The 24230-nt window shown below is 38.5% G+C and overlaps 1 protein-coding gene across 9 annotated transcripts in view; it reads right to left on the reverse strand.

The window, feature by feature from the left end:
- The window catches only part of pard3aa (par-3 family cell polarity regulator alpha, a), a 647780-nt gene that overhangs the window by 442732 nt on the left and 180818 nt on the right, over window positions 1–24230 (reverse strand). For all 9 annotated transcript variants that reach the window (XR_015524636.1, XR_015524633.1, XR_015524632.1 and 6 more), the window contains exon 3: window positions 1372–1555. Coding sequence is in view for 4 of the 9 variants with exons in the window: in XM_087309010.1 (XP_087165136.1) it covers window positions 1372–1555 (184 nt within the window). In the remaining 5 variants the exon portion in view is untranslated. The remainder of the gene's footprint in view (window positions 1–1371; window positions 1556–24230) is intronic.

The raw sequence follows: 24230 nt of genomic DNA on the forward strand, positions 1-24230 counted from the left end.
AAATGAGAAAATCATATTTACATATAATCTCAGAAGATCAAACGGTGTATTTGATAGAAAGATGTAAACTGCATGGAGGATTTACACAATTAGAGGAACAATTGCAATGCGCATACTGCTGTAAAGCTGTATAGAATGCTACAAACACACACACACAAACACACACTCTCTCTCTCTCTCTCTCTCTCTCTCACACACACACACATCTCTCTGTAAGAATTTAATTTGTGCTGGCAGGATTGATATGATGCTAGGATTCACACACCAGGCGAGCTGGACTCCAGACCTCCCTCCGCGGCAGCTCTCAAAACACAACAATGCATCAAATCAATGGTTCAGTCAACAACAGAAGAGTGGGAAATATGGGACACACACTCACCTGTAGATGAGGTGTGTCGAGAAAGCCACTGTCTGCTTCAACTCCTCAAACATCATACACACTCACATCACACTATTAACAACAGGTCCTGAAGATTTAATCATTACTGGAAAATGGAGAAGTGTTTGTGTGTGTGTTTGTGTGAGTTTGTGCATTGTGTGTTTGAGTTTGTAAGGGATTTGTGCGCACATATGTGTGATGCATGTGTTTGTGGATGTGATGGGTATTTATGTTGATGACTGTGATACGTGGGTGCATGTTTAATGTGTTTGAGTGTATGTGCGTGTGTGTGAGAGATGTGTTGGTGTATGTGTTTATGTGTGTCTTCGTGTGTGTGTTTGTGTATGTGATGCATATGTGAGTTTGCCTGTGTGTCCTAAATGCGTGTCATGAGTGTGTCTGTGTGTTTGCCTTTGTGTTATGTGTGTGCATGTGTGTACATATGTGTGTTTGTGTGTCCAAGTCTGTATATGTGTGTGTGCATGTATCATGTGTGTCCGTCTGTAATGTTTATGTGAGTGTGTGTGTGTGTGTTTGTGTGTCTTTGTATGTAGTGTGTGTGTGTCTGGATTGTCACAGTTGATCATATCAGTCTGCCCTGTGCTTTCCACAGCAGAATATGTATGTGTGTGTGTGTGTGTGTGTGTGTGTGTGTGTGTGTGTGTTTGTGTGTGTGTGTGTGTGCGTCTGTGCTCTAGCAGCTCTTCCTCTGGTGATTTCAGCTGTCCACTCGCCCCTGCCTGTCTGTCCAGGTCAGTCCCTGTGCATCCCGTGTCAAACACAGCTTTAACAGAGCAGCTCACACACACACACACACACACCTCCAGTCCTCAGAGATCACACACAAACAGGTGTATGACAAGCCAAGACTCCAGAAGTTTCCCAACAACTTTCCCTCTGTCTGCTGATTTTGAATGAAGCAGCAATGCACCGAGATTTACGGGTGGGGGGGGTGTATTGTGTGGGTAATCAGAGTGTAAAGCTGAACTCACTGGTTCTGAGTGTTATCGGTGTGACCTCGATCTCACTGCTGGTCTGGTAGGGCTGGAAGGCTGACAGGTTGCTGGAGTTGAGTTCAGTGCTGGTGAAGAGCTCTGGGCTCTGGGTGCCGGTGGAGCTGGCGCTGGTGCCATCGCCACCATGATGAGGGTCCTGCTCCTCATACACCGCCACCAGCTGGAGGAGGAGAAAACTGGATTAATCACAGCACATACAGCAAAACTACATGCAAATGCAATGGTGGCCGAGAGATCTTAACGTGCAATTTAAGAGAACATATGCAATTACAAAAAACACCAGTAAGTTAAGAAAAGATCTTCATCGGTTTTATAGCATACATGTTGCAAATCCGCACAACACAAACACATTAAAAAAAACAGACTGCATTTTCCTACAATGCAAACTAATTGAGAAAACTCCTGCACTCTCTCACAACACATGCAAATAGCACAGAGCACAAGGAAAATGTTTCAAAGGAATCCAAAAATGTGACAAACCCACGTTGAAATATCCAAAATATTTTTATTTTCATTTTAAATCTGAATGAATGCTTTTGATTCTCTTTTTGATTCTGAAAATGAGTTTGATCATCTGAATGAATGAGTTTGGTTCTCATTTTGATTCTGAGAATAAGTTTGATTCACTTTTTGATTCAGAAAAAGATTTTGATTCTCAGTTTGATTCTAAAAAGGAGTTTGATTCACTTTTTGATTCAGAAAATGAGTCTGATTCTCAATTTGATTCTAAAAAGGATTTTAATTCTCTTTTTGATTCAGAAAATGAGTCTGATTCTCAGTTTGATTCTGAAAGTAAATTTGATTCTAATTTTGATTCTGAGAATGAGTTTGATTCATTTTTTTATTCACAAAAAGATTTTGATTCTCATGTTGACTCAGAAAATAAATTTGATTCTCATTTTGATTCAGAAAATGAGTCTGACTCTCAGTTTGATTCTAAAAATGAGTGATTCACTTTTTGATTCAGAAAATGAGTCTGATTCTCAGTTTGATTTTAAAATTGAGTGGTTCACTTTTTGATTCAGAAAATGAGTCTGATTCTCAGTTTGATTTTAAAATTGAGTGGTTCACTTTTTGATTCAGAAAATGAGTCTGATTCTCAGTTTGATTCTAAAAATGAGTGATTCCCTTTTTGATTCAGAAAATGAGTCTGATTCTCAGTTTGATTCTAAAATTGAGTGGTTCACTTTTTGATTCAGAAAATAAGTCTGATTCTTAGTTTGATTCTAAAAATGAGTTTGATTTCCTTTTTGATTCAGAAAAAAGAGTTTGATTCTCATGTTGATTCATTAAAATGAATTTAATTCTCATTTTGGCTCATTTCATTCTGAAAATGATTTTCATTCTTAGTTTGATTCCGAAAATGAGTCCGATTCTCAGTTTGATTCTGAAAGTAAATTTGATTCTAATTTTGATTCTGAGAATGAGTATATCTGAGAATTCATTTTTTGATTCAGAAAAAGATTTTGATTCTCATGTTGATTCAGAAAATGAATTTAATTCTCATTTTGATTCAGAAAATGAGTCTGATTCTCAGTTTGATTCTAAAAATGAGTGATTCACTTTTTGATTCAGAAAATGAGTCTGATTCTCAGTTTGATTCTAAAATTGAGTGGTTCACTTTTTGATTCAGAAAATGAGTCTGATTCTCAGTTTGATTCTAAAATTGACTGATTCACTTTTTGATTCAGTTTGATAATCATTTTGATTCTGACCAATTATCAGAATCAGAGATCCTTCTATAGCCAGTTGAAATCCCTGTACAGTAATGTCAGCTGTGTTGCCTTTATCTACCCTCTAAAATGCAGTGTTTTCGTGATTATCTTCCTCACAGCGGGACTGATTTGACCTATGAGGACTCTCGAAGCAGTCGAGAGCTGAAGCTGCATTTTACAGACTGTTCATCCCGCTTCAGAATATTTAGACCTGAAGACGGGCCTCTTAAGACCCTCATAAATACCGTGTCATTTATAAACAAATGGCCTGTTTGATTGAAGAGCGGGCTGAAGTGAGCGAGAGCTTGTTTGTGCGCCGTCTCTCCAGCTGAGACGAGTGTGAAAACAATTACCAAACAGACATGCATCTAAACACCAACAACTGTCACTCAAACCCTGCTGGATCAGCGCCAGCGATGCTAAAGAGATTGTACAGCTATTCACATATTAATTATTATTGGGATCATAGAAGCATTTTTTCCTCAGCTATTTTAGTCACTTGAATTTTAATCTTTTTAATGAAGCAGCCTGCTTTTAAGTGCCCCTATTATGTCGTTTCAAAGGTTTCTGATTTATAATCTCATCCAATACTTTTGATGTTCATGATATGCTTTCATTTCCTCATAATATCCATTGCAAGGGCGGCACGGTGGCTCAGTGGTTAGCACTGTGACTTCACAGCAAGAAGGTCACTGATTCGAGTCCCAGCTGGGTCAGTTAGCATTTTAGTGTGGAGTTTGCATGTTCTCTCCATGTTGGCGTGGGCTTCCTCCGGGTGCACAGGCTTCCCTCACAGCTCAAACACATGCGCCATAGGGGAATTGAGTAAACTAAGTTGGACGAAGTGTATGAGTGTGTGTGTGAATGAGATGGATGTTTCCCAGTACTGAGTTGCAGCTACATAAAACATATGCGGGAGTAGTTGGCAGTTCATTCCGCTGTGGCGATCTCTGAAATAGAGACTAAGCTGAAGGAAAATTAATGAATAATTATTGCAGGATCAAATCAGTTTTTTTCTTCACAGTGTCTAAAAGTTTAAGAATCATGTCCCTCTTAACCTCTCTCTTGATTGGTCAAGCTGCCTCTATACTCTGCTCTGATTGGTCAGATTTTGCTGTGATTGGTGTTGTGATAATCTAAATTAGATGTCAGATGCCCCAGAAGCTAATTTGTGATTTGTTTATGATGGCTGTCATCTCACATTTCTTTTAATCTCATCATTTCTCACATCACCAACGCTTTCAGTACAGATGAAACTGATCTATAACCATCACTAGCATTTCAAAATAGCCATCTAACCCCTAAGTTCTGGGTGTGTTTTGAACATAATGTGCATTAAACCAATCAGATTCTCATCTGATTCATCATCAAAGAGTCAATTGCGTTGCGCCAAGGGGCATTTGTTATTTACATGACTGACTTTGTAAGTGTAAAAACTGAACGCTTCAATAGCGAGAAAACAGTTAAACAGAGCATCTGCAGCGCGAGGATAAAGAATGAGCCTCCTCCATTCAGCCTCTTTACTTTCTCTTTATTTTTACTCTTTACTCCTTTACTTTGGTAGAGTAAGAAAACGGTGGAAGGTCACTCCACTGAACACACCCATTAGCCCACATATTTAATTTTATTTGTTAAACATAAAGATTTGTTTCTAAACTATTTCTAAATTCAGTTCTAATCTCCAGCAAAGGAATAAATGAACAATAATAACAAAGTGTGGTCGGAAAACTGAGTTATATCCAAACTCACGTCCTGTTCTTATGCCCCATATGGTGATGCAGACGTCTCCAAAACCCCACAGCTGGACACATCTACACTTGTTTTAATTAAAGCAAATATAAATATGCATATAATCAATTACGGTACATGACTGGACCAAGTCTGGCTTCCAGACAAGGACCAAACATGGACCATATCTGGGCTAAATCTCAGCCAAGTCAATAACCCGGAACTGGGCCAGGTGTGTCACAACTGCAATGAAATTGATAAACCCAATCATTGCACTTTAGGCGTGCTATGTGCATGCTTTTTCTCGTAGTGATCTGATTGGTAGAATGTTTTCCCTTTTTTTAAAAAAAATAAAAAAACGTATTTTAAATGTGGGTCAAGATAGGCCAAACTTACATGGCCCACATATCAATTATTAACATCTGGGCCAAACAATACATTTTACATCTGGCCCAAGTCTTGTGTGCTGCCTTAAGGACAGTGCCATCTCAGCCAAACCAGGGCCATGTTTGGCCCACATGCTGTATGCTATTGCCGGATGAACACCAGCTGTGCCATACTTATGCCAAATTTGGGCCAGAATTCTTTGCTACCTGGGCAAAGTGGCACAAAACGTGAAAAGTACTGTTGCGCTGCTCTGAAAACAGCAACAAATTGCGCCAAACACGTCTTGCGCCCTATTGCACTGGGTGTATGATAACAGCTACAAGTCTATGTCTTGTTCATTTGTTTAGATTTTTGGAAAGAGGGTGTGTCCAACAGGTGGTTTGTCAAGCCCACTCACATGTGTGGAGCACACTCAGAATTGCACAATGTTCTCAAGTACATAAAAGAAGCTCTCCAGTACAGTGTTTCCCGACCTTGTTCCTGAAGGCACACCATTTTAACCTCTTCCTAATCAAACACACCTGAAACAACTCATCAGAACATTAGAGGAGACTTCAAAACCTGACGTTAATAGGTCAAGTAAGGGAGACATGCAAAATAAGTACTGTTGGTGTGCCTTTAGGAACAGTGTTGGGAAACACTGATCTAGTAGATATAAAACAGAAAAGACTGTGTCACAGGTGGTTTGTTAAGCACATTCAAGGCACTAGACTGAAATTAAGCAGATTTGTTCCATACATATTTAAGTTTATGCTGTAAGTGAAGCTGGAGTTAGTGACGACTGCTTTCAGGCAGTTCAGAATCCTTTTTTTTTCTTGTAAGAAACAATAACTTCAATATAAAAAACTTCACAGACATTTTACATTCTCAAACATGATCCCAAAAACCATAATGTGTCATTTAAAATAAACCTCTGGCTCCAAAAAACCTGGTTGTCCTCCAAAAATGGACATTTTTTCCGATCATAGCGAGACGTAATGAGTGCTGGTCATGGTGATCAGCAGTCTGCAGCGTCTTAAGGGCATTTATTTGACATGCTTTAATTGGGCCAAAGAAACAAATGAGAAGTCACTTTGAATTAGCCTGATCATAAACCACATTAAAATCAGAGCATGAGCGAGACAGACTGAAATAATCCAACCAGACTCCTCGGGTCACAGTTCTGTCTGCGAGCGACGAGTAAATCCCCAAATGTGAAGCCCAGGGCAGCGTCGTTTACCAAATCACTGACGCAAACTGCAGCACACACACACACACACACACACACAACACCGTGCCTCTGTGTGTCTCTGCATGTGACTTTCTGCTTTCATTCATTCATTCCGCTGGATGTGTGAACCGTTAATGTCGGCACAAATCAGGACAAAAGCAGTTGAATTAACCTCCCTGCTACCTCCTCTGTGCAATTTTCCCCTTTTTTGCTGCATTATACTATGCTGGGGTGTGTGTGCGTGTGTGTGTGTGTGTGGTTGTGTGCAATTTTCCACCATGCATGTGCTCGCCATTTAATAAAAGCATTCTTCTGGGAAGTATCACAGTGTAAGTCATCATTTTGCAGTTTCTGTCAGAGTAGAAGTGGAAGCGGAGGAATATTTTATTGCTCGCAGGTTGCTCTTTCATCACTCTGGAGACTTACAGTTTATTCAGTGTTTTTCTGAAGTTTTTTTTACCTGACATGTGCTTAAATTCTGGAGGAGATGTTAAAATAGACGAAAATTAGATTATTGTTGACATACAGCACAGCGGGAGACGAGAACCATGAAAACAACATCAGAAAAGTTCTGAAAAAATGGGGATTTTGGATGGATGGATGGATAGATGAATGAAACAATTTAACGAATATATACAAGACAGACAGACAGATAGACAGATAGATAAAGGGAGGGAAGAAACAAGCATACAAATGATCAAACTATCTATCATCTATCTATCTATCTATCTATCAATCAATCAAATGATGATAGATAGATGGATGGATGGATGGATGGATGGATGGATGGATGAATGAAACAATTTAACGAATATATACAAGACAGACAGACAGATAGACAGATAGATAAAGGGAGGGAAGAAATAAGCATACAAATGATCAAACTATCTATCTATCTATCTATCTATCTATCTATCTATCTATCTATCTATCTATCTATCTATCTATCTATCTATCTATCTATCTATCTATCAATCTATCTATCTATCTATCTATCTATCAATCAATCAAATGATGATAGATAGATGGATGGATGGATGGATGGATGGATGGATGGATGGATGGATGGATGGATGGATAGATAGATTCATGGAGGGAAAAGAAGAAATGAAGAATGAAGTAATGAACAAAGAAACAAAGAAACAAAAGAAGGATGAATGAATGGATAGACTGGTGAAGCAATGGAATGAGTGTGTGAAGGAAGGAAGAAAGAAACCGGAAGGAAGGAACGAATAAATGAATGAATGAAGGTAGGAACGAATGAACAAATGAGCGAATGAAGGTACGAACGAAGGAAAGAAAGAAACTAGGAAACAAACAAAGGAACGAACCAGGGAAACGAACGAATGAAGTAATAAATGAAGGAATGAATGAAGGAATGAATTACCAAAGAAAGGAATGAAGGTACAAACGAAAGTAGGAATGAAGGAACGGACGAAGGAACGAACGAAGGAACGAACAAAGGAATGAACCAGGGAAATGAAAGATCAAATGAAGGAATGAAGGAAAGACCAAAGGAAAGAAGGAATGAATGAAACAGGGAAACAAAAGAATGAATCAGGGAAACAAAGGAACAAACGAAGGAATGATCCAGGGAAACAAAGGAACGAAAGAAGGAACGAAACAGGGAAATGAAGGAACGAACGAAGGAACGATTCATAAACCAAGGAACAAACGAAGGAATGATCCAGGGAAACGAAGGAAAGAACGAAGGAACGATCTAGGCAAATGAAGCAATAAACGAAGGAACGATCTAGAGAAACGAAGGAACAAACAAAGGAACTAACAAAAAATGAAGGATTGAAGGAATAAAGAAGCAATTGAAGGAACAAAGGATGGATGGATGGATGGATGGATGGATGGATGGAAAGATACATAAATGGAACAATAGACAGATGGAACGATAGAATGATGAATGATAGATAGAATAAGATTGACTGAACGATAGAAGATGGATCAATTAAATGGATGGATGGATGGATGGATGGATGGATGGATGGATGGATGAAGGGATGGATGGATGGGGGGAGGAAGGGAAGAAACAAGCATGTGAACAAATATAACGCATTCACACGGTATATAAAAATTAGCATACCGTGATTTATTCACTATTGGTGGAAAGATTTAAAACTCACTCTCTCACCAAAACTTCTGACCAATCAAATGCTCTCTTTTGGCTGACTGTTTAAAAAGGGAGGTGCTATGTTAAGCCCCGCCCTGTCTTAATGTTTCAGTTGAAATAACATCACAGATCGAATAAAACCGCAGATTTTAAAGCACTTCACAGGACATTTAACAATGTAAACCAGCGCTCATCTTTATTCCTGTCATATAAATATCCCTGCATTTGTCTTGCAGCCATGATTGTCTTCTTCTGTCCGTTTAGAGAGTATAAACAAAACATAAATGAACAAATACAGTCCGAATCTGTCCAGTTAAATAAAGTTTGGTGTGACCTTCAGAAACACAGCTCCAGTCTGAGGCAGAGAGATTGTGGGTTTCCAGAAGCCTCCGCAAGCCTGTTATCTGAAGTGCACAAACTCTTCAAGGACTGTTTTCTGTGCTACAGGCCCCCGTTCAGTTCTGCTCTATCACAAATTTGCAATACAATACTTCAATTTTCCTTCCTTGGTTGTTGTTTCTGTTTATGGACATAAGAAGATAAGAGCGGACGTGTCCTGCCAGAAACACAGACGGTTCCTCTGCACTGTTTTGAAATGATAATGATGGTTACAAATAAACTGGCCACAAATGCGAATGACGGATCGGTTTCATGTTTGCAGAGAGACGTTTGTGACAAGAAGCTGCACAAATGACAAACACTGAGATTTAAAGAAATGGTGAAGAGTTGAAAATGTGGGACGACAGCCATCGCAAACAAATCACAATATAGTTTTCGACTGGATTTGAATTCTAAATCAGATTGTTATGTGCTGTTTTATTTCACTATATATATATATATATATATGGGCGAAGCAGTGGCGCAGTAGGTAATGCTGTCCCCTCACAGCAAGAAGGTCGCTAGGGCGCTGGTTCGAACCTCGGCTCAGTTGGCGTTTCTGTGTGGAGTTTGCATGTTCTCCCTGCGTTCGCGTGGGTTTCCTCTGGGTGCTCCGGTGAATTATGTAGGCTAAATTGTCCGTAGTGTATGAGTGTGTGTGTGTATGTTTCCCAGAGATGGGTTGCGGCTGGAAGGGCATCTGCTGCGTAAAAACTTGCTGGAAAGGTTGGCGGCTCATTCCACTGTGGCGACCCCGGATTAATAAAGGGACTAAGCCGACTAGAAAATGAATGAATGAATGAATATATATTGTTTTGTTTGATGTTAGTTTTCTTTCTTTGTGTATTTATTTTTATTCACCCTCCTTAGCTTACTCAACCCTTAGGTTTCTTATTGGTTTACCATCTGTCCATCATTATTATGACGGTGTCGGAGAGAAAGAGGAGAAAGACGCAGATGAGAAAGACAGCGACTGTGTTTACATGGACCCCAGTAATCGATTTATTTGCCAAATTATTAAATGGTGGACTTTAACTGCAGTGTGGCTCTCTCATTCAAAAACTTTATTCATGCCCCTTTTGACAAAAGAGTATAAGTTTAAATGTTTATTTCTTTTTCTTTTCATTTATTATTGTTACATTGCTTTAACTATTGAGTAAAAAAATAGCTTAAATAGAGAATTGAGTCCTGCCTCATCTTTAGTCTGTCGCACACATTACACCTGTCTCACATAAATGTTACAGCATCCCACTTAAATATCTTAAACTCGTAGCAATACATTTATATCAGAGCAAGGAAATGTTCACAGTATGTCTGATAATATTTTTTCTTCTGGAGAAACTCTTATTTGTTTTATTTGGGCTAAAATATAAGCAGTAATTAATTTTTTTAAAAGCATTTTAAGGACAAAATTATTAGCCCCTTTAAGCTAATTTTTTTTTTTCGACAGTCTATAGAACAAACCATCGTTATACAATAACTTGCCTAATTACTCTAACCTGCCTAGTTAACCTAATTAACCTAGTTAAGCCTTTAAATGTCACTTTAAGCTATATAGAAGTGTCTTGAAGAATATCTAGTCTAATATTATTTACTGTCATCATGACAAAGACAAAATTAATCAGTTATTAGAGATGAGTTATTAAAACTATTATGATTAGAAATGTGCTGAAGAAATCTGCTCTCCGTTAAACAGAAATTGTGGAAAAAATGAACAGGAGGTCTAATAATTCAGGGGGTTAATAATCTGACTTCAACTATATATTCATATCTCCTGACCTGAATCCTGTTTAAACATTTTTTAATCCCTTAGTCCCGCGGCGGCGCTACACACAGCGGTGGTGGCCATTTTGAACTGTCACCCACTGTACATGTAAACTTGCAGAATCTCTTCGTAATAGTTTTGGTTGAGTTTTATTTATTTTATCCAACACAATCTCACGGCAATTCGTAACTTTTTCATTTAGTGGCTAATTCGTATGAATTCGTACGATCTAATTCGTACAATTTAGTATGATTTGCTTTTCCCCCAATGACGGTTGGGGTTAAGGTTGGGGTTGGGTGCCACGCCTCCTTTTTGAAATCGTATCATTTCGTACGACTGAAATCGTACGAATTCGTACGAATTAACCACTAAACTGGCAAAACGTAAAATGCTTACGTTTTCTCGTGAGATCAGGCTGATTTTATCACTTGCAAATCACTGACTCAGTGTTGCCAAACACTAAACTTTGTCCTCTGTAAAACACATTCAGCATCTGACAGCACAGAGTAAGCACGATTCGTCAAACACACAGTACACGCATGTAAAAGCGAAGTATAATTTGTCTTTTAGTCACACCCAGCTCTGCTTCTCATGCAGGATCAGCCTCTCATTATCAGCGTGAACAGGAAAAACCCAAGGAATGAAGTGAGGTGAATCTTCCCAGTGCCTTTCATGTCTTCCCGCTTTGATCTGCAAGTCTTCGCAGTGGGCGATTACAGCAGGACCCTGATGAGCGGATCTGTTCCATTAACTCTGACAGCATCTCTATTGTCTGATCTTTCTCAGATCGGCCATCACAACTCTACATTCATCACTGATATCGACAGGTAATGAAGACAGCTAGGCATTAGCATAAGCATGACAACTGTGTGTGCTTCAAAAGCTTCTTTTCTCATTCAAGTGCTATCAAACAAGCCAGGTTGACCTTAATGGCTGTGACGGTTAACAAGATAATACTGGAGGCATTGCTGCAGCTATGCTTACAATTATAGGAACAGGCCCTAAAATGACTCGTCTGGCAACCCGAACTGGCATTTTCCTCAAAGCAAAACCTGCTAAGGATTAATAACAGTTTCAACCCAATTACAGCACTTTACTCTATTTAAGTGGAGTAAACTCAAAAATGTCCTAAAGTTTGTTGCCTTAAAATTTTAAGCTGAGTCTGAACTTTATTTTTTTCAGTGTACATAGTCCTTTGTGGAAAAGTGTTTGCCCCTAAACCTAAAAATCAGACAACGTGAGTTGGCTCAAACAACTGCAATCAAGTGTTTTTATTTAATGTGCAATGAGTCTGTTACAGCGCTGCGATGGATTTTAGGCCCATTCATATTTGCAGAATTGTAATTCAGTCACACTAGAGGGGCTTTGAGAAAGAACCGGCTTTTTAAGCTCATGCAACAATATCTCAATCAGATTCAGGTCAGGACTTTGACTAGGCCACTCCAAAGTCTCCAAACATTTTTTGCATGGCTGCAATGGTCAACAAGATAATACTAGAGGCATTCCTGCAGATATGCTAACAATTATAGGAACGGGTCCTAAAATGACTCATCTGGCAACTTAAATGGCCAATTTCCTCAGAGCAAAACCTGCTGAGGATTAATAAAATTTAAGTCTTAATCAAATTCTCACCTCTAATGAAGGCAGCTAGGCATTATCATGAGCAGAACAAATGTATGTGCTTCAAATGTTTTATTATTATTAAAGGAAAACAAATGATAAAACTACAAGGTCCTGTGTGAAAAGCATTTGCCCCTAAACCTAACAACTGGTTGTGCCGCCCTGAGCTGAAACAACTGCAATCAAGCGTTTTTGATGACTTGCAATGAGTCTGTTTCAGCGCTGTAAAGAAATTTTGGTCCACTCATCAATGCAGAAATGCTGTTATTCAGCCACATTGGAGGGTTTGAGCAAGAACCACCTATTTTAACTTCATGCCACAGTATCTCAATTGGTTTTAGGTCAGGACTTTGACTAGGCCACTCCAAAATCTCCAAACATTATTTTTCCCACAGAGGGATATAAAGTATTGGATTTTGTTTTCCCTTAATAATAAAAACTTTCATTAAAAAACTGTATGATGCATTTACTTTTAAATATTTAAATTAGGTTGATGATGTAAACCTAAGCATTAGCATAAGCAAAAAATCGTATGTGCTTCAAAAGCTTCTTTTTCACCCTAATGGTTAACAAGATAATACTACAAGCATTCCTGCAGATATGCTTACAATTATAGGAACAGGCCCTAAAATGACTCATCTGGCAACCTAAATGGCCAATTTAGTCAGAGCAAAATGTGCTGAGGATTAATAAAGTTTAATTCCTCATCAAATTCTCACCTGTAATGAAGACAGCAGGCATTAGCATACACAGAACAACCACATGTGCTTCAAAAGCTTTCTTTTTCATTCAAGTGCTATCAAACAAGACCTTAATGGATGACAGTTAACAAGATAACACTAGAGGCAATCCTGCAGCTATGCTTACAATTATAGGAACAGGCCCTAAAATGACTCGTCTGGCAACCCGTACGGCCAATTTCCTCTGAGCAAAACCTGCTGAGGATTAATAAAGTTTTATTCCTCACCTCTAAACTTCATTTCAGAGGGAGCATGACAAATATTTTATGACTGGAGCATGAAAGTGGACCAGCGAAGCCTGTGGCGGTGGTATCGCACAAAAACCAGGCTCAAAGTAAGTCACCTCCACTTGATTAGCCGCCGCGGCTCAATAGACTGGCTCACGGCGAAACGTCCAATTGGCCGGATAAACGAGCGGTCAAAGTTTCATCAGTTGTCAGGGTTTCTTTCCCTCTCTCTCTCTCTTTTCGGGCACTTTGTAAGTGAATCCACACAGAGCTCAAGGCGGTGGGATTAATGCCAGGGAATCATTTGTGTGAAACCTCTGCTAAACTCCTAAGGGCTATAAAATAAGAGTCTGAAGGCGCACAGGAAAAAAAAAAGAAGTCTGTGAACTCATCAAATGTTACGGAGAAATCTGAAGCAGGCACAATAAAGTAAACAAACAACAAACCGAGCAGGAAAACACCAGAACTACATATCAGACAGCTTCAGGATAGCCCCAGATTCAAGCTTCAGCCTCTGAAAACTACACCTAAAAGAAGTCAACAAATGAACAGAAGTTTATGTGTGATGAAAAAACAACTTAATCAAATGATCATACAACTCTTCAGATAACTTTTTTAGAAGAAGAAGAAGAAGAAGAAGAAGGAGGAGGGTAAGCATTTCTGTCAACTGATTTCTTCTCTTTTTTTTTGCATGTTTGTCATACTTTAATGTTTCAGATCATCAAACAAATTGACACACAGTTTACTTACAGTTAACTGAAATGAAGGTTTTCATTATTAAAGGAAAAACAACTACATAGTCCTATGTGACAAAAGTGCCCCCTAGCCTAATGGTCAAGCTTTTTTTCATAACTTGCAATGAGTCTGTTACAGCGCTGTGAAGGAAATTTGTCCACCCATATTTGCAGAATTGTCGTAATTCAGCCACATTGGATGGTTTTTGAGCAAGAAACGCCTTTTTAAGGTCATGCCACATCATCTCAATTGGATCTAGGTCAGGACTTTGACCAGGCCACTCCAAAGTCTCCAAACACTTTTTCACACAGGGCTAGGGATTTTGTCTTCCCTAATAATAAAAACTTGATGTGCATGATGTGTTAAATTGCACTATCTTAGACTAATATGTAAATGAGTTTGATGGTCTGAAACATGAAAGTGTGACAAACATGCTAAAAAATATGTGTACGTAAAGAGAAATACGTACATAAATACGTAAAGAGTAATGTCTTTTTTCTCATTTGACATTGAATGGTTACAGGTTTTTAGCTTTCTTTAAATGATCTTGTTTTGTGTTCAGTAGAATAAAAACCCCACAAAGGATTGAAAACACTTGAGGGTGAGTAAATAATGAATAAATTGTGTGAACTATCCCGTTAAATGTATACCAAAAGAAGAGTTTTGGAAACAAAATCTAAAATTATAGTATGATATATTATATTTTTGTTGAGCAACAGGCTTGCACACTTAAGGACAAATAATACTTTTAAAATGCTTAAAAAAAAGTATATACATATTTTTTCATTTCTAAACCATTACCCTTGGCATACATAGCAAAAAGATTGCTGAGGTTGACTTATTTTACTAATAAACCTTCCAATTTCTGTGGGAAAATAACATTAATAAAATATGTTTATAGACTATTTTGAGGGATGTAAACAATAATGTTGAGATTACTGTAATAATGTTAAGATTTGATTGAATTGCCTCTTGTTAGGGGTATGAAATAATTTAACAACAAGCAGGAACTGTACATGGGCCAATGACATCTCCACATTGAAATGGTCTATAGACATAAATTCATTCATTCATTTTCTTGTCGGCTTAGTCCCTTTATTAATCGGGGGTCGCCATAGCGGAGTGAACCGCTAACTTATCCAGCAAGTTTTTTTGCCCTTCCAGCCGCAACCCATGTCTGGGAAACATCCACACACACACACACACATTCATACACTACGGACAATTTAGACTACCCAATTCACCTGTACCACATGTCTTTGGACTGTTGGGGAAACCGGAGCACCCGGAGGAAACCCACGCGAACACAGGGAGAACATGCAAACTCCACACAGAAACGCCAACTGAGCCGAGGCTCAAACCAGCGACCTTCTTGCTGTGAGGCGACAGCATTACCTACTGCGCCACTGCCTCGCCCTCTAAATATAAATTTAAAAAATATATATTTTGACTGCCATATCCTGTCTAACTAAAACTAATAATGGGCTTAAAGTTTTGATTTAGTAAAAAAAAATGTTCTAAGACAAACATGAATAATGATGAAATCCAAACTATGTAGTGTTAAGAATGTATGTTTATTGGTATAATCCACTAAGCATAGCAATGCATTTAAAGATAGATTATCCATATCTCTAATATATTGTTTTAGTACACTGTTAAGAAAAAAAAGTTGACTCAGCTAAAATTTTAAGGCAACTTGATGCAGAGATTTTAAATAGACACAACTTAAATCGAGTCAAGTGCAGTACTTTCAATTCAATTTACATTTATTTCTATAGCGCTTTTACAACGTAGATTGTGTCAAAGCAGCTTCACATAAAAGTTCTAGTAGACTGAAACTGTGTCAGTCCAGTTTTCAGAGTTGAAGTTCAGTTTAGTTCATGTTGAGTGTGGTTTAAATGTACTCTGCACTTGATTCAACAATTATAGCCAAATGTACTTGGATTGAAAGTTGAGTCCACTCAATAAAGCTGTGCAGCAAATTGCCTTAGAGTTTTAAGTTAAGTGAACTTAACTTGTTTTCACCATGTAATTTTTGCTTTAGTACTGTAATGCCATCTGCATCTTTTCCAAAGCAACACGCAAGTTCATATTTGACCAAACCAGCTTTCAAAGTCTCAAAAAAACAAAAAGCACAGTGTGTCTGAATGACGCCAGCTCACGAACGACATTTGGTTACAAACAACAAACCACATCTGCTCGCAAAACAATCGTCCACATCGCATATTCATTCACGCCAACATCCCAAACTCAGTCGTATTTCAACATGGCCAAGCGCTCTGGACTTGCCAGGATTTCAAGGGTGGTTAATTTAATGGGCTTCTAATCGAAAACGGTCAATGGGAATTGCAGTTCAGTCCTAATGAAGGGTCATGAAAGAACATATGCTGTGTGCCATTCAGCCAAAAGCATTATGTTAGTTGTTCACAGCAAATTGCAACAGGTTTCATTTCTATTATGCGAAGTCTCTAAAACCACTCTGCATTTGTGTTCGTTTCCATTTACTCTGCATTTGCTTCAACAATTATAGCTAAAGCTGGACATTAAGGAGACAACACAAAGCATTTTTGTAAAGGATGCGAGGATGAATAAAACGGGCTAAATAAACTGAAAAACAAAAGCACCCAACTGTTACTACTTACCAAATTGACTTTTAAACTAGCCTGATATTTCAGTTCATTTCATTTCACAGTTAAATGGCAGTAAAATGATTAAATTCACCATCTGACTGCACAAATGTGTCCATTTATACTCTGCATACTGTGATGAAGACAAACTCTTTATAAACTTAGGTAATTGTCAAGGAAACATCATTAACAATAATGTTAATTTTGTGACATTATAACTTGGTGATATTAATTATTCATATACTGTAAAATGTTTAATAAATTAAATTAAATTATTGACAACTATTTTACCATATCACAACAACGCAATAGTCAAACCAAATTATACGGTAAGAAACAGGCCTTGTTTTCTTCTCAGATACTGCATCTTTTTGTTCTTCGACTGTCTCAAACACTGAGTATTTGTCATCATTTAGCTGCAAGGGCATCCATAAAAGACTGATATTTCATTTACTTTCCTCCTCTGAAAGGTTACACACCAATCCATGCCCTGCCTTTTCATCCGAGCTCCGGATTCTCCACCTCCTTCCATAAATCAACCATCCATCAAACCAGACGGCCAAAACAACGGACTTTATCTTGCTTATTCGAGAATAACTAGCGGTTACACAACACTCATAAGTCAGCAAAAGTGAAAACTTTCAGGTCACCCAGACGCCAGTTTTCAGCCTGAGCCGCTTCAGTCACTCTGTACTGAAAATTTACATCAATTGCTATAGTTATAATTTGTTAATACCAAGAATTTTAAAATAAATTTAAAGTTTGACCTTAATGCCAATTAATCAATCAATCGCGAAAGTGAATCTTGTGATTTGGCCAAGTACAGTGACATATACATAAAATTTGTGCTCTGCATTTAACCCATTCAAGAGTACACACTTTCGTACACAACACACAAACACACCATGAACCCACTCCCAAAGAAGTAGGCGGTCATTCCAACTGTGACCTTCAGATAAAAGGTCTCTCTAATCATTAGACCATTGCTGCCCACCAACTAGCCACTCACCAACCACCAATAAATCAAACAGTCACCAATCAACCAATCACCCACCCGCCAACCAACCAATCAACCAACCAGCCACCAATAAACCACTTAAGCAACCAACCAATCAACCAACCAACCAAAATAACCAACCAAAAAACCTACTACCCAACCAAGCAACCAAATGGCATATCCAAGCAATCATTCCAATTAATCCAATCAACCAACCAATTCAAGCAAGCAAACAACAAACAAACCAACTAACCAACCTACGCAACCAATCAAAGCAAGCAACCAACAAACCAACCAACCAACAAACCAACAAACAAACAAACAAACAAACAAACCAACCAACCAACCAACCAACCAACAAACCAACCAACCAACAAACCAAAAAACAAACAAACCAACCAACCAACCAACCAACCAACCCAAGCAAGCAAGCAACCAACAAACCAACCAACCAACCAATCTAACCAACCAACTAACTAACCAATCCAAGCAAGCAAACAAGCAAGCAAGCAAGCAACCAACCAAACAAACCAACCAACTAACTAATCCAAGCAAGCAAACAAGCAACCAACCAACCAACCAACCAACCAACCAATCTAAAAAACCCACCAACCAACCAACCAACCAATCCAACCACCTAAACTAAGCAACCAACCAACCAACCAACCAACCAACCAATCTAAAAAACCCACCAACCAACCAACCAACCAATCCAACCACCTAAACTAAGCAACCAATCAACCAACCAATCCAACCACCTAAACTAAGCAACCAATCAACCAACCAGCCAATCAATCAACCTATACTAGAGATTGTCTTGGAATAATGGTAAGTTACGTAACGCACTTAAGTCTTCAAAAGTGGAAAGTTTAAGGTCACCCACAAGTCTTTTTTTGTCTTTCCGTCACGCTTTACTACACATTTCTCATCACACTTCAGCCTCTGAATATTTCATGGCTTTATCTCTCCATTATTTGCGTCGCTGGGCTCTTCTTCTCTGAGTGCTTAGCCCTGTTCAGCTCCTCATTAACAGCATCGAATATTCAGACAATACGTCCAACCTCACGCTCCAGATCTTCTTGTGTCTCACCTTAATGCATCTTTCAGAAGAGCTGCCGAAAACAGAACCAAATACACTAGCAAGACCATAAAGCCTGAGAGATAAATGTAGTCTAAACTCGATGACAAAGCTAAAGTGCGGGTCAGTTATACATATACAGCTGAAGTCAGAATTATTAGCCCTCCAGTTAAATTTTACTTCATATTTTTTCCCTCAAGTTCTGAGATTTGTTTATATATATATTTCTAAACATAATAGTTTGAATAACTCATTTCTACAAACTGGTTTATTTTCTTTTTGCCATGATGACAGCACATAATATTTGACCAGATATTCTTCAAGACACTAGTATTCAGCTTAGAGTGACATTTAAAGTCTTATCTCGGTTAATTAGGGTAAAGTTAAGGTAATTAGGCAAGTCATTGTATAACAGTAGACAATCCAAAACAAATATTGCTTAAAAATTAAAAACTGCTTTTATTTTAGCCAAAATAAAACGAATAAATTTCTCCAGAAGAAAAAATATTAGAAGAAATACTGTGAAAATGTCTTTGCTATATTAAATATCACCAGAAATATTTGCAAAACGTATGCAAGAAACCTCTCATGGATGCACTGGGACATATCCTCAGTGATGTATCCTGGGATCATTGGGTGTTTTAAGTCTCTCAACATTATACACTCTCACCCAGCCGAGGTTGATCAAGTCCCAAATTCCCATCCCAGTAGCACTCCACGGATTAGCCCTCTTAATCAGTAGTGTAGCACATTATCACGCGGGGCCCCTCCATGGTCACACCACTGCTCTTAATCCAAAGCCACCTTGTGACCTTCTCTGTTGCTTCACTTTTTCTTCGCCACCCTTAATATGCCCAAACGACTTTGCAAAGTGATCGCCCTGCAAAGCCTCTACAGCCAACTTCTATGTGCCCATACAAAGTTCTCCATCCTCTCTCAGACACTCATCCACCAGTTCCTGGTACTTAGCACGTTTCTTCTCATTGGCTTCCTCAGTACACTCTTCCCGAGGCACAGTAAGTACTGGAGATTTATATTAAAGATGATATTTAGCCGCACCATATTGGTGTTTCGTAACATCTAATTTTATGACGTAAGTTGTTAGCCCATTGCTCAACCCCCAATCTGGAAGACCAGGACATACACACATACACTATGCACAATTTAGCACCCAGAGGAAACCCATGCCAACATGGGGAGAAAATGCAAACTCTACTCAGAAATGCCAATTGGCCCAGTCAGGGCTTGAACCAGTGACCTTGTTGCTGTGAGGTGACAGGGCTACCCATACATATAAATATCAATAATTTCATTCATTCATTTTCTTGGCCCCTTTATTAATCAGGGGTCTCCACAGAGGAAGGAACCACCAACTTATCCAGCATATGTTTTACACAGCGGATGCCCTTCCAGCTGCCACCCATCACTGGGAAACACCCCTACACAATATAGCTTACACAATTCCCCTATAGCGCATGTGTTTGGACGTGTTGGGGAAACCGGAGCACCCAGAGGAAACCCACGCCAGCACAGGGAGAACATCCAAACTCGCATAGAAATACCAACTGACCCAGCTGAGGCTCGAACCAGCGACCTTCTTGCTGTGAGACGATCGTAAGTCCCTTTATTAATCCGGGGTCGCCACAGCGGAATGAACCACCAACTTATCCAGCACATTTTTACGCAGCGGATGCCCTTCCAGCCGCAAATATATAATTCATAAATGATCAATTTTAGCATGATCACTTATTGATTTCAATAGTGCAGAATAAAAGTGTTATTTTACATAAACATATCTGTTATGCTGAATGTAGAGCTTTATTTCACCAATATATTGACATTAAATGTCCCCAAAAACACACGCATTTCTATAAAAACCTCTCTTTTGAGTTGACCTCCATTGAGCGAGACACAGATTTAGTGAGACAGGTACTTTCTGCACCTGAAAGTGATGATGAAAAGCAAACTAGCGTGAGTTGGCTGAGGAGGCGGTGTGAAAATACACGGCGCAAGCAAAGTTTAAACAGATTAGAGACTCATCCTTTCAAATCCACTTGGCCGAGATTTCCAGCGTGGCCTTTGAAGTTTCTCTTGAGTCGGGGGAAATGAATTCATTCTCCTCGTCTTTTTTTACGCCCGTGTTGCTGTACCTCCACACTGCTGCTGACTGCATGTAAAAATTCCAATAAGCTCTTCTGCGTTAATGAAATAAACCCAGGGCCTTCTGTAGCACGCTTTTTTTATTCAGCCCAAAGGGAAGAACAGGGAGTTTCAGCATTATAGACCTTCAGCTGCGACGGGAGGATTGGAGAGAGTCTGGTCAACAACAAAAACTATTACAAAGGAACCGAGAGCTCATAAATTGAACTGAATCACACTTACTGTAGAGCGGAAATCACAATGCTGACTGTAAAAAAATATATGATAAATAAATCATTTCAAAAAGAGCAAAGATCAGGATGCTAAAAGAAGGAATGGGGTCATGAATATTACTTTGTATGTGACTAATGTCATATATGGCTATGGTTTTTTTCATCACAAGGTCCAGAGAACCCTGGTAGCTTAAGTGAGAATTGTGTACAAAATATACAAAATAAAAATAAGATGAAAGTAAATAGGGCAACACAGTGGCTCTGTGGTTAGCACTGTCACAGCAAGAAGGTTGCTGGTTCGAGTCCAGGCTTGGCCAGTTTGCCTTTCTGTATGGAGTTTGCAGTCCAAACACGTGCACTATCAGGAAACTGAATAAACTAAATTGGCCGTATGTTTAAGTGTGTGTGAATGAGTGTGTATGGGTGTTTCCCAGTACTGGGTTGCAACTGGAAGGGCATGAGCTGTGTAAAACATGTAAGAACAGTTGGTGGTTCATTCTGCTGTGGCGACCCCTGATAAATAATGAATAAACAGATAAAGGTTGATTAAAAATAAGTAACCAAATTGAGAAATAAACAAATAAATATGTATGCGAGTATTTATTTATTTATTTATTTATTGGTTTATAATTGTGTCGCACAATGTTTTTATTATTGGCTTTAATAATAATAATAATAATAATAATAATAATAATAATAATGATAATAATGATAATAATGATAATAATAATAAAGGGGTGACGTGGTGGCACAGTGGGTATTGCACTCACCTTACAGCAAGAGGGTTGCTAGTTCGAGCCTCAGCTAGGTCAGCTGAGGGTGCTCCGGTTTCCCCCACAGTCCAGACACATGTGCCATAGGTGAATTGGGTAGGCTAAATTGTCCATAGTGTATGTGTGTGAATAAGAATGTATGGGTGTTTCTTAGTACTGGGTTGCGGGTGGAAGGGCATCCACTGTGTAAAACATATGTTAGAATAGTGGACAGTTCTTTCCGCTGTGACAACCCCTGATAAATAAAGGACTAAGCCGAAGGACAATAAAGAAAAGAATGAATGAAAGTAAATAACCAGATAAAAGTTGGTTAAAACCAGCACCCAAATTTAGAAATAAACAAATAAATATGTATGTGTGTATGTTTTTATTTATTTTTTTTATATATAATTGTGTCTCACAAGGTTTTTTTTATTGGCTTAAATGAGTGAGTGTGTGTGTGAATGTGTGTGGATGTTTCCCAGAGATGGGTTGCAGCTGGAAGGGCATGCGCTGTGTAAAAACGTGCTGGATAAGTTGACAGTTCATTCCGCTGTGGCAACCCCGAATTAATAAAGGGACTAAGCCAAAAAGAAAATGAATTAATAACAATAATAATAGTAATAATGGGGTGACGCGGTGGCGCAGTGGCTATCCCTCTCACTTTACAGCAAGAAGGTCGCTGGTTCAAGCCTCAGCTGGGTCAGTTAGCATTTCAGTGTGGAGTTTGCATGTTCTCCCCGTGTTGGTGTGGGTTTCCTCTGAGTGCTCCAGTTTCCCCCACACTCCAAACACATGGGCTGTAGGGGAATTGAGTAAGCTAAATTGTCTGTAGTATATGTTTGTGAATGAGAGTGTATGCTGGATAAGTTGGCGGTTCATTCCGCTGTGGCAACCCCTGATTAATAAAGGGAAAAATGAATGAATGAATAATAATAATGATAATAATAATATTAATAATAATAAATACCAAATAAAAATTATTTAAAATGTTTGAAAGTACAAAAACATTTCTATCTTGACGTACATTAAACATTAACTAAAATGCTATTTACTTTACAACAATAATCATTTTAAGACCTTAAAAGACATTAGTCTGCCACAAAATATTTATAATTGTCATTTCTAATCTTTATATCTTTATATCAAACTGCAGTTTCAATCAATTTCTTAAATTTTCATTCATACAAATTTGTACGATTACTTATTATTTAAATTGTTTGTTATACATAATTCAGTCATAAGTCCAGGTCTGAACGAGTGCTGTGTAAAGGAAGAAGATAATAGTTTTAATAACTCATTTCTAATAACTGATTTATTTTATCTTTGCCATGATGACAGTAAATAATATTAGACTAGATATTTATTCAAGATATTAGTATTCAGCTTAAGCTAATTAGGTTAAGTCATCGTATAACATCGTTTGTTCTGTAGACAACTAAAAACAAATACTGCTTAAGGAAGCTGACAATATTGACCATAAAAATGCTTTAAAAAAAATTAAAAACTGCTTCAAGTTTTTAACAAATAAGACTTTCTCCAGAAGAAAAAATTGTTTTCCTAATCGTTTGGGAAATATTTGACAAAGAAACAGAACATTCACAGGAGGGCGAATGATTCAGTCAACTGTACACGAGTATGTACACTACAATAAGAGGTCAACATAACCTTGATCACAAAATGACCCGATAAACCAATCTGAACAACACAGAAACCCTCCAAACTCGACTCTAACCGGATTTTCCAAGAGTGTGCGAAAGAAAGCGATCGATTCCAGCACGACGACACGAAAGATATGATCTGAGGGAAAGTTTTTAATAACACGCTGCTCTGTTTACATCAAATGAATTGCCGGCACGCGCTCCTGTGCCAACACACACTCCGGCTTAGTCGACTGAACTCTTGTTTATGATACTCTATCGATTCACTCAGCGTCTGATTTATCTGGCTGTCTAAATATAGTTTCCAAAAGCACTTTCAGGTGTCATTGGTGCCAAACGCCTTTAGGAAATGAAATAAATCAAGGCGCTTTGCCTACAGCGGCTCGTCAGCAGGCCGTTTCTTCTCTCTTTCTCCGCTTTATTCACATTCACGTCCAACTCTCGCTTTCCAACACGCCGCACTCTATTGTGTGTATTAGTATTCAAACGGCCGCATTAGAAGAAGCAATATAAAAAAGTGCTCGTCAGAAGATGTGCCCTTCATCAGATATGCAGAGAATCGGAGAAGAAAGTAATTAAAATCAGCATCTGGGGAACGAGGAGCAGCTCAGGGAGAGAGAAGAGATGGAGGAGAAGCTCTTCAAACGCTGAGCTACTGACACTTTTTCTTTTATTATTGAGCGGAGAACAAACGTCCTTGACACAACGGTGTGGATCCGCT

Source organism: Danio rerio, chromosome 24, assembly GCF_052040795.2.
Source record: "Danio rerio strain M-AB ecotype USA chromosome 24, GRCz13ab, whole genome shotgun sequence".
Lineage (NCBI taxonomy): Eukaryota > Metazoa > Chordata > Actinopteri > Cypriniformes > Danionidae > Danio > Danio rerio.